Here is a 12145-nt window from a genome sequence, read left to right on the forward strand (position 1 = left end):
CCTCTTTATAAAAAGAACAAAAATACAGATGTAAGTAATTACAGACCAATAAGTGTTTTGAGTGCAATATCAAAAATTCTCATTGAAAAATCAGTTTATGTTCAATTGACATTTTTGACATCAAACAACATTCTGTATGAACACCAATAAGGTTTCAGAAGCAAGTTTTCAACAGATTCTTATCTCATTCATTTGATGGACCACATCAAAACTCAATCTTCCCGTGGTTTATATACAGGCATGATAATGATTGATCTCCAAAAAGCTTTTGACACAGTCAACCATCAAATCTTATGTGAGAAATTAAATGAAATGGGAGTTGAATCTGTTGACTGGTTTCATTCGTATCAAATAGGCAGCAAATAGTTCAAATTAACAATGCTGATTCTCAATCTCTTAATATATCATGTGGTGTGCCCAGGGTAGCATACTGGGGCCACTCTTATTGTTATGTTACATTAATGATATGATCATTAGTATAGACCCAGACTGTAAATTGATGTTGTATGCAGACGTCAGTACAATCCTATTTTCTTATAAAGATCCTAGTGTCATATCACAAAAATTAGGCCAAGTTCTTGAGTCTTGCAGCAATTGGCTGGTAGACAACAAACTGTCTTTACATCTCGGCTAGACCGAATGTATTATCTTCGGCTCCAAAAGGAAAATAAAAAATGTTGAAAATTTTTGTGAAATATCTGGGTATTAACATTGACCAATCTGTTTCTGGGGAAGCAATTGCAAACAATATTATTCAAAAGGCAAATTCCAGGTTGAAATTTATGTATCGCAATGGCAGTTGTCTCAACCAAAACTGTATGTGTTCGGCTTTAATTCAATGCCACTTTGATTATTCATCTTCTTCATGGTATTCCGGACTCAGTCAATGGCTTAAAAACAAACTTCAAATCACTAAAAATAAAATGGTGCGCTATATATTACACCTAGAACCCCGGTCACATATTGGTCAATCCGAACTCAACAGTCTGATTTTTTAAAAATGTAGAGTGTCGAGTAAAAGTTTTAAATTTATGTCATGTGCACAACATTTATTATGGGTCAAGTGCCCCCGACCTGTGCCAGTTTGTTAACTAAAACCTCTGAAATTCACAACTACAATACTAGAAGGCGGCTTTTTAATTTCCATGTGCCTAAAATCAAAAGTTCAGCTGGTACTACTTTCTATTACAGTGCAATACGGGATTGAACATGCTTCCAAATGATATCAAAAATATCCCCAATCTTAATCAAGGGTTTAATAAGAAAACATTTCAGTAACGGCTAATTTAACGGGAGTCTGTTGTCCATTTTGTGTGCTTGTTGTTTATGCTCTCTGCCTTTTTTGCCAAAATCTTTCTATTAAGGACCCCATTGGAAATAAGCCTGAAACACTGGCTTTATGGGTTATCCCGGTTCCTAGTGTATTTTTATCTTCACATTGTATATCTTTTAATTTTTAATTTTGTCAAGTGTCATATGTCATGTATTTTAAACTTGTTATATAATATATTTATGTATTTTGTATTTCTATGATGCTATTTTATATGGAACCAAATAAAATCAATCAATCAATCCATCGATCGATACCAGAACAAGAGTTTTATATCAATTACAGAGAAGAAATATGAATGTTGAACTTGAAGTGCTCTATAGGAACCCCAACCCCTCTGTCCCAATCCTTCAAAAGCGACAATGGTGATAGTCAGGGGCCCTACATTTGGATTTGGCGCAGGGTCCTAAATATAAATTCAACCCTAAATTGATAGCATACATAGCGTTTAAGCGATTAATTACCACACCATAAGAATGAAAAAATCGTATGCAATGCAATGACTACTTCATTAGTTCATCCCCGGGGTTCATCATAACATAATAGATCACTTCTTTTAGTTCGTCACTACATAATTTATTATTCCTTCACGACACTAACTCAATGTTATCCGGATATGTGGTGTTATGAAGGAATCATGTAAACCGTATTGCAAATTGTAAAACCACGATTTAACATGTATTTCAAGTTTTAGACAATTTATAGATTGTATCCATCAGATTGTTCAGTGTTTCTTTGCTTCTACGCAGTTCCTGTAGTTCCTGTTGTTTGTCCTTAACATTTCCATTGCCGTGCTGTTTTTGTTGGTTTATATCAGGCAACAACAGGAAAGCACGGTAACTTCCATCTGATACCTACAAACAAAAACAAGAAAAAGATCACAGAGGTTGATTTAAACTAAAAGAAACCCCAAGCAATATAAATTAAAGTTTGAAAGCTCTGGCACGCTGTTTAGGATATTTTCTTGTGTCACTGTTTCCTGTTTTCGTAGTTCATCTCCTACGAGAGCCGATTTTTATTTCAGAAATGTTCCATTTGCTGATTTGCTTGTTGTAACTATCGATACATAATTGCTATACACCAATCATAAAATATCCACCAACCTTTTCTAATAATACTTGATTTTCTCGAATACCAGTACTATCGTTGTAATGCGTCTGGAAGTAATGTAAAGCAATTTGAAGATCTTCTTTGATGTTTTGCAGGGAGATGTCGGACAATAATAGTCTGTCAGTGTTCTGGATATAGGTTTCCAATAGAAATGACTTAATCTTACTGCTGTCTATCGACGGCAAGATACGACGTTTTATCATCTCATCCATAGTTACTTTCATTAACTGAGAATCTGTGAGATAACATTTGGAGGGATATAGGTTACTCCTCAACGATTTCATTCAAGTTTCACCAACAGGCTACCAACTTTTAAAGACTACCTCACCAATATGTTATTAATATTATACATTTTTGTGTACCCATATTATTATTAAACAGTGATATTAAAATGAATAATGCTGAGAATTGTCAGGTTTATTGTTAACATATATGAACAGCATATGATACTCACCATGCTTACCAAGATAATATGGCATCAATGTAGACTCAGTATTGGTGTTATTGTTGACCAATGTCTTTATTTCTTTTCTACTTGCCGCATGCTTCCTTAATTGACGATTAGACAATTCCCTCGTCAATATAGTGAATATATATGGATTGAGTGATGAATTAATCGGTAGAACAAAGACAGCAATCCACACGTAGGCATAAGGCGGCACCTGTGCCACTCCTGTTAGTGAGAGAAACCCTAGGATGATAATAGGCATCCAGCATATGAAATCTGTTCCGACGAGAAAGGCCATTCGAATAGAAAACTCTATTTGCTCTGTTTGCTGCTTTCCAATGCGTTTGATCCTTCTTGAAGATAACTTAATTAATATGTAGATAGAAGCGTAGCATATGAAGATGGTAAAAAATGCTACTAAATTAACCCCAAGAAATAACGATACCGAATATTCCCATCCGGCAGTATTTTCTCTTGTCAGAGGTAACGCTAGGCAAACACTAGATTGGCCATAGAATTGATCACCGAAGTATCCGTTTACAAATACAGGCAAAATGCTTAGCACTAATGCAATCACCCATACAACTAACACAGAAACCGATGTAGATTTTCGATTTAATTTTATATCACTAAAAGGAAAAATTATACATAAGAATCGATCAATGCTGATAATTGTCATAAAGAAGACTGATGCTTCACTTGAAAGAGTCGATAAGAATCCGGCCATCTGGCAGATAAAACTACTCTGCCATTGCTCTGCGAAAGCTATGTAAACATCACGATAGTACATGTCTGCTGATGCAATAATTAACATATATATCCCCATCAGTCCATCAGCAACAGCTAAGTTCCATACTAAAGAGGATTGAACGTGATACGACGTTTTTGTTATGCCTGTTTTGGTTTTGTCTGGCTTAAAGCGCCACAAAATGACAAATGTATTTCCCAATAAAGCACTCAATCCCAAGATCCAGATGCAGATGCGTAGAGCTGAATACCTCATAAGATCGTCGCATGATGAGAACTGATCAGGTTCTGGTAGGCATTCCGTCAGTGTTTCTAAACCTTGTGCCAAACAGCAAAATAAGAACTTGTCCGAGTACCTGTGTTCAATAGTGATACAAATTGATGTCAAAAAGACCAATCAGTGGTTTGTTTAGAGTATCAAAATTGGACATCGGACACTTAATTTTAATTTGCTTGTGGTTAATGTGTGCACTTAGGAGTACTGGTTGCCACATGTCACAAAGGGAAAATGTGAAAGCAATTTTTGATACAATAGATATAATACTCACAAAGTTGTGAGACTGGATAATCCATGGAAAAGTTTCTCGGACGGGAACAATATATCACTATTCTGGATATTCCTGTGGTTAACAAGAATTAATGACATATCTTAGCATAACTGTTCAAATCATCATAATTTTAATGTGAAATACAAAATCAGACGACACTAATTGTTGTATTTCGAAACGTTTCATTCAACTTACAAAATCATTAATTTCTTTAGCGTTGAAAAGGCGCCGTTGTGCAGATATGATATCTGGTTACCAGATAAGTCACTGTAAGACAAGTAAGATAATGTGAGAATATTGGTTATATTTGGCTATTTCTGTTGAAATCCACATATCCCCTGTGGAAGACATGACTTTAATCTCCACATAGGGAGTGTGAATTTCAAATGGAGTCACTCTTTCAAGTAGCCCAATTTGAAATTCACACCCTATGCTGTAATGGGCTATTCCCGAAATTAATGGCACACCCTGAAGATGAAATGTGATTTTTTAGAATAACATTTTTTTAAATTGAGAATTCCCATTTTGAAAAATAAAATGCTTACAAAATGAGAATTCCCAGTGTCCCGAGAACAATGACCATCCTTTTTAATTCCCAGAGAAAAACAATTTTGGGAATCCCATGTCTTCGTTAGGGGCAGTGTCTTTTATTTCTCGAATAACACAATATGATTAAGGTTAGATGTGGGATGAATTGGTAGGCACTAAATGAGTAAATACTTACAGATATGATAACACAGTTAAACCAGCAAATGTTCCATTGTCAATCCGTGCAATGCTGTTATTTGCCAAAATTCTGATAAATAAAATCAGTAAAGTGACAAAAATATTCTTCAGTTCGAAATCATAAAGGGTTTATTCTCGGGTTTATTAAACTTTGAAATGAAAAAATATATGCAAAACAACGTTTATTACATTATGCTTTATAATTTTACGTAAGTAAGGTTATCTTAATAGACATTAGATTACAGGGTTTTGATGTTTCTGCTATTGTAGAAAGTCCCAGTCTCCAATGACGCAATTCCATTCGAAGATAAGTCACTGTGAAACAAACAAAAAACCCAAAAATAATTGCAGTTGACCATGAAGAACGTGAAGCTATGCTATCATCTTCACATTTAACACACTATAGACGTTTTATGATATTTTGATTATCAAGTACTTGGTACGTTTTATGATACCGTATTTTCTTTATCAAGTTCAGTCAAACTCATAATACTCACAGCACAATAAGTGATTTGTACAAGCTCACTTTAAAGAATAGTTTCTCTTCCATCGTTGGCCCAAGGTCTGATACGTTTTTTATATCCATATTGATCAGATGTCTGCAAACGAAATTTAGGGTATTAGTAAATGTTCTGCTTAAAATATTTTCGGTCTAAATGTGCGTATTGTGTTTAACGTGTTTATAAAGTCAGATACTAAAATAAGTCAACAGGTACACACTCACTTACTTCTCCAACATGTGTTTGAAAAGTAATGTGAAGATTGTTTTCACGCATTGTCTGTATGCATTCTTTGGTCACTTACAATTCGCGTACTGTTTGTGGAATCAATGCCGCTTGCTCAACGTTCCATATGACCTTTTCACACGTATAGAACAGGCCGATGCACATACACCCATCAGGACATGATATGTCTGAAAGAAGGATAGGATAAAGATGTTCAGCCCCAAGATTCAGTCGTTCTTAAATCATTTATTCATTTTACATGTCAAAACGAATTATTATCAAAAATCTATTCTATCATACATGGGAAGTAATTCTTTGATGAATCTGTCTGTCAAACAAAGGCAAAATAAAGTTGGATTCGTACTCCAGGTGCTATTAAAGAGCGCTAGATGAAGTAATGGACCGACTACTCAAAGCAATAGTTAACGATCCGATTCCAATGGTCTTCTCCAGTAATGATGATATAATATTGTATTGAGCTCACCACAAAACATCTCGTCATCTCCTTGCGGACAGTTACGAATACTATCACATACTTGAGACAGATGCACACAATGGCGATTGCCATGACAATGGTAGTGTCCAGGACAAGTAAAACTCTCTGAAAGAAAAAACATTGGAACTGGACACTAACTGGTACTAACTACTGCTATAATTTCAGAATTCAATGTTACAAACTTAACAGAAAGCTTAATTCATTTCACAAACATTTGCCGCAAATCTTATGTTATGCAACTCCATCACAAAATAATTATGACAAGTGGGATTCAACTTGCAAAGATAGCTGGTCTTTTTACAATGCTATGCTTTATCAAGAATATTGCGGTTAAAGCGTCATTATATTAATGAAACTTATTACAGCTTACCACAGCCATGCTCATCCTCTCCATTTGGGCAATCCATGACATTGTTACAAATATGCTCGATACCAATACAGTATGATCCAGGACATTTCAATGTTCCATCCGCACATTTAAAACTGTCTGTTTGCATGAAATAAGAAAATGTTGCCCATATATAAAATCGATTGCTTTACCTTGAAGAAGTTCATCAGGTTTGTGTGATACAAATTAACAGAATGTTCTTCTTGTCAAAACCAATTAATTTTATTGACCTGACAGTTTCGGCCATCTTGGTTGAAGGCCATCATCGGAGTGATGGTACTTGATCCTTCCTTCTGGTTGATTGGTCACCAACAGAGGGCGCACTAGCGCCCAGAAGTGGATCGTATACGTGACTGAGAAAATGGGCCCCTCATCTCTGTTCATGGTGTTAGGAGCTCTCTTTCTTATCCACATGGATTCTTTGATGCGGCGTGCCCCCGAATCACATTCCTTGTCGAGGATTTTGGCGCCGCCCAATTGATCACATGATTATGCTGAACTGCGTGGATCAGTCACGTATACGATCCACTTCTGGGCGCTAGTGCGCCCTCTGTTGGTGACCAATCAACCAGAAGGAAGGATCAAGTACCAGCACTCCGATGATGGCCTGCGACCCAGATGGCCGAAACTGTCAGGTCAATAAAATTAATTGGTTTTGACAAGAAGAACATTCTGTTAGATTGTTTTAGCTGTCCATTGTAAAGTTTTATTGTAAAACATTATGATGTTTACTACCTATTTTGATGGAAATATACTAACCACATTCCTGAAGGTGTGACGCGTCTCTGCAACCTACTGCAATTCCATATTGATCAAATCCATAAAGACATTGGTATTTCTTGTCTACACAGACGCCATTGTTGCATTGTATCTCCTCACCCAGAGGTTCACCAAGACACGTCGTGTTTTCTGGATCAGTGGGAAATAAGTGAAATGATCGTAACTTACGAATGTAATGATGAGATTCCTGTCGATAAAGCCTATCTGCTTATTAATATATGATTATTTTAATCATATATTTAAGTTTAATGTGTTCAATATAATGTAAAGCTTCCTCAGGAATTCCATTTAGAAACTATATCATGAATTCTCGCGTTTCACAATACGATGCGCCGCCAGCGGTTGCTCTTGGCAGTCGACTCCAGAGTCGACATCGCCGTTCTAGCTGCTATTGAATTTTCATGCGAGTGTGATAATAAATATGTTGAAAACACCTCCAGGGAGGATTCCCTGTGATCAATTGATAGAAAATGGATCTACTATAATTGTAAATTGTTGTTTAGTGTGCATTCGCATGTAACATCATTATAATGACATTGAAACCCACAATGATGTATGTTCCTGTATTGTATTCGTATTACGCGGGCTTTGGATGTCGACATTTTCCCATGATGCACTGCGTATTTTTGCCTCGACCCAGCGACCGCTGGAGGCGCATCATTTTGTAAAACGCGATAATTGTATGCTGTGTAATGCGACGGTATCAAAGATACTTACGATACCAACAGGTTGAACTGGGTTCATCTTCCCAATTTTTACCGGTACAGTCTCTGTAACCATCACACCATACTGCACGTGGAATCCACGATCTGTCAAAGCATTGAAAGCCGACTGGAGATTCTTCTACATAAGATAAATAGATACATTTTCGTAATCCAATAACAAATTATCAAACGGTTTGAGGAGTTTTAATCTTCCACTGGAGGACGAGGTTTTGATATTCAAATGAGTGCAATCTTTGTTTTGAAACCAGTCTTTGAAGGTGACACTTTACAAAGCTCAGCACTCTGATTGACTATACTTTTGTTGGCAAAGATTTGGAAGATCTTTCATGTTTACCGAGCAAGAGTAGAGCTTGAAAATCGCAAAATAAATTTGTCTTTAAAATAATGAAATGTCATTAAGCAGAACAACGCAAGAGATTTTATTCACAAATAAGTTTGAAACAACTTTGCGACAGGATGAGTCTCACGTCTGGTGCACTGCATAAACGTTCACTGCCCTAGTCTTCAATCAAGTAGACGTATTATATTGCTTACCACAAAACCTTTCATCAGATTCGTCAATGCAATTTGGCACAAGGTTACAACGCAATCTGTTATCAATGCACTCCCCGTTAGCGCAAGTGAAACTTGTCCTGCCACACATCGGATAATCTATATGCAAGAAATAAGGGTTTTGTCAGCTTTTGAACGTACAAATCTAGTTTTTGAACAGTTTGCGTAAAAATACGAAAATATTATTTACAAACACTGGTTTAAAACATAATTAATTTATTACTTTATGGTAAATCTTATGGTGTAAAACAAATCTCATTCTGCCTCTCATATTACTGGATTATTACTGGTACTGACCGCAAGTATCTTCGTCTGAATTGTCTAAACAATGTTGTATGAAGTCACAAAGGTAAGTTACTGAAATGCATTCTCCACTGCGAGTACATTTGAACCACCCGGCCTCTCCACAGTTTCCATTGATTCCATCTTGTCCTAGCATTCCTCCTAAAACTCAAAAAACAGTGTATATATTTTATTGCACTGGATGTTTGGAGGTATCTTTTATTACACAACAGTTCTTGATATTAATCAAGACAACACTTCTTATTATGCGCGTTCTTGTAACAACAATATGATTATGAAGTGTTTATAATTATGTGGAACTCCGTGCTGGTGCTTACGCCCCAGTGGGCTCAGGTTGATAAGTCAACGTTTGTACTTGACGTGGAACCAACGGTTGAAATGACAACTGGATTTGAACATTAGCGTCAATCTCAAATCGACGTCCAATCAACGTTATATCGATGTCGATGTACTTTCGCATTTACAACCTGATATCGACCAAATTTCAACCGTATTTCGACCATATATCGGCCCGATATCAGCTTCACGTTGGAATGTACTTTTAAACGGATTGGTGTTTGATTGCACATGGACACGATTTCAGCCATATTTCAAATCAGCTTGATGATCAACGAGTTGATGCGTCAACGCAAAATAGACGTCGATTCGATGTCGACTTGTTAACGTTAATGTTGATTGGTCCGTGCTTGCATGTCCCGCGTAAACTTCCGTAAAGTCATTATTGCATTTGATGTGTATGGGAGGGGATGTGTGTTTGACATACCTGATTTACATATAATATCTTCATCACTTCCATCATAGCAATCCAGCTGGCCATCACAAACATACAGCTTCCGAATATATTCACCGGAAGTGCATCGAAACATTGTCTCGTCAAATAAATCTGTTGAATGAAAGAATAATGTTGTATACAAAGCTCAACTACGTGGAAACTAGTATCTTTTTTATTGTTATGCATTAACTGAACTAGCATTCACAGTCACAAGCATATAATAAGATACAATTACAGGACAAAATGCGTTTGCAAAACATCTGCTCATACCTTCTACTTCCGAATCAGGTAAATCCCATAACCATGTAACATCTAAACAATAGGATAAAACAAAGACACTAATATCATTTTTAAAGCACAAAAAAATATTCGTTTAACATGCCACTTATCTTTTTAATTAATAATTATGTTATTCAATCTAGTCTTACCCTCAACAGCTACAGCAGGCTTCGAGCAAATATACCGGTTAGTTTCTTCCGAGGCACAAGGAATATCATACCAATGGCTCAGTTTGTGAAGTGATTCGATTTCAACCACTGTACATGCTTCAAGTTTGCCGCCGTCTGGTTGCCTGATTGTAAATGTGAAATACAAAAGTTGACAAACATTGGTACGAAATACCTCTTCTTCCAGAGAGTGATCATTAATCGAATAACATTTACCTTCAGGGGCTATTTTAACGTGTTTCCTGGCACGTTCGTGCAGTGAGAATAAAAATCCGTGCAGTGAAAATTAAATATCTGTGCTTAAGTTTCAACCCGACAACTGACCAGGAAATTCAAAAGGTTCTCCAAAGTAAAACCGATTGAGTCATATTTGCAAAAAGGGTTTAGTTTCTGATAATCAGTTGAAGTGATTGCCTTCCAACGCCTGTGGCAACGTCCTTCATCCCCAACTTTTTGGTCACTCATGGGGGAAAGCCTCAGACGTGCAGATGCGCAACAGGCGTGGGGATGGGATGGTTTGATCAGAGTGGCTCCAGGAGGCTTTACTGGACTAACCAGCGCCATCTATCGGCCAGTATAATGCGTTGTGCATCTATTGAAAGGGAGATTGGAATTACGTTAGGAATTACCTGTGATAATGGTCTGTGGCTTAAGTTTATCTTTATCAACATAAATTTCATTGATTTTCATTGCTCTTTGGGCGTAAATGAAGAATTGACAACTTACAGTTCTTCAACCTGCCAATTAGTGAAGGACTCCGGTCGTCCATCAGTCCAGTGCCGTCGTCCAATGGATTCGTTAAGATATAACCCTGGGAAAGAAAAGCAGTTAAACACAAATTTTAACATTGATACCGCACGTTAACAAAGCTTAACATTATACCGTCATTCACATCGTACATTTATTAGCGAAGGAAAAGTAACATTTCGATTCCACATACCAATATAGACTCTGGTTCCGCTCCTTGCCTGGTGATCAATCGGTAAAGCATGTATTATTTTCATGTCATCATTTTCACGTACGGAAGCAAGATGTCCACCTAAAGTTTTACAATTTTCTTCTGCGGCTGTCCATCTCAGTGTTGTACTACTTTCCATATACAGGAAGCATTGGTTGTTGAAGAACCACCATTCCTTTGGGCAATGATCTCCTGAAAGAAGAACGGATATAAGAATTTCATCCTAATCAATATTTACGACGTTTTGTAAGACTAGAGACGAAAAGGATGCACTTTGCGGATGGCGTCACAAGGTGTTGTCCCGATATCGACCGATTTATGTCCCATAGGACAATAGGAAAAGGCACAAAATCTCATTCCATCTGGAATAATATTTCAAGCATCTAAAATGATTCTTGTAATTTTTGAAAGATTGAAATCAAAATGTCCCATTTACCTGGCTCGATAAGAGTATGATTAACGATTATGAATGTCTCTGTTTTATATTCAATCAGAAAACCACGGCCTTGGTCTCCTGCTCCATTGCTGAATTTAACAAACACCTCATTGAATCCACTTTCAATTTTCATAGGTGGTCTGTTATAATTACAATAGGAACCTATTAGTCCTTTTTCAACATTTTGACCATCAAAAATGGATAGATACGTTGATAGACATTCGTCAAAGGTTGGTAGGTCAAAGTCTAGTATTGACATCGATATGTAAGTTCTTTCGGCTGAGGTAATAAGCCATGTGCAAGTACTGCCTCTTGAAAAATAATGGTCAGGATAGTTCCTGGAAGCAATACGCGCTTGACTATAATCACAATGTCGGCTGTGGTGACATGACGTGTGTCCCATTTCGCACTCCAGAATATCTAAGTATGAAACAAAATGGGGTGAAAATTAATCACTCAAATAATTTAGTTACCCTTGGCATGGCCTATTTCAGGTACCTTGTTACAAAATAGTGCACGAAGGAAACGAGTCGATTTATAACGTACCATGTGTACATCCGATGATCTCCAATCGAAGACAGACACCTCTATTCCATGCTGTCGGGGTTATTCGCAGTCTACTAGCTAGAACAGGCGGTTCCAACTGGTTTCTCAC

At 36.9% G+C, this 12145-nt stretch overlaps 2 protein-coding genes across 2 annotated transcripts in view; one reads left to right on the top strand and one right to left on the bottom strand.

Annotated features, from left to right (window-relative positions):
• The window catches only part of LOC140148677 (MICOS complex subunit mic25-a-like), a 358926-nt gene that overhangs the window by 339662 nt on the left and 7119 nt on the right, over positions 1 to 12145 (top strand). The gene's annotated exons all lie outside the window — the stretch shown is intronic.
• On the bottom strand, positions 1593 to 2658 carry LOC140147710 (uncharacterized). Its single transcript, XM_072169475.1, has 2 exons — positions 2434 to 2658; positions 1593 to 2184 (listed from the first exon to the last, which is right to left on the bottom strand). The coding sequence occupies exons 1-2, from the start codon at positions 2650 to 2652 to the stop codon at positions 2014 to 2016; spliced, it is 390 nt and encodes a 129-aa protein (XP_072025576.1). The 5' UTR covers positions 2653 to 2658; the 3' UTR covers positions 1593 to 2013.

The sequence above is a fragment of the Amphiura filiformis genome, chromosome 3 (assembly GCF_039555335.1).
Source record: "Amphiura filiformis chromosome 3, Afil_fr2py, whole genome shotgun sequence".
In the NCBI taxonomy this organism is placed as follows: domain Eukaryota; kingdom Metazoa; phylum Echinodermata; class Ophiuroidea; order Amphilepidida; family Amphiuridae; genus Amphiura; species Amphiura filiformis.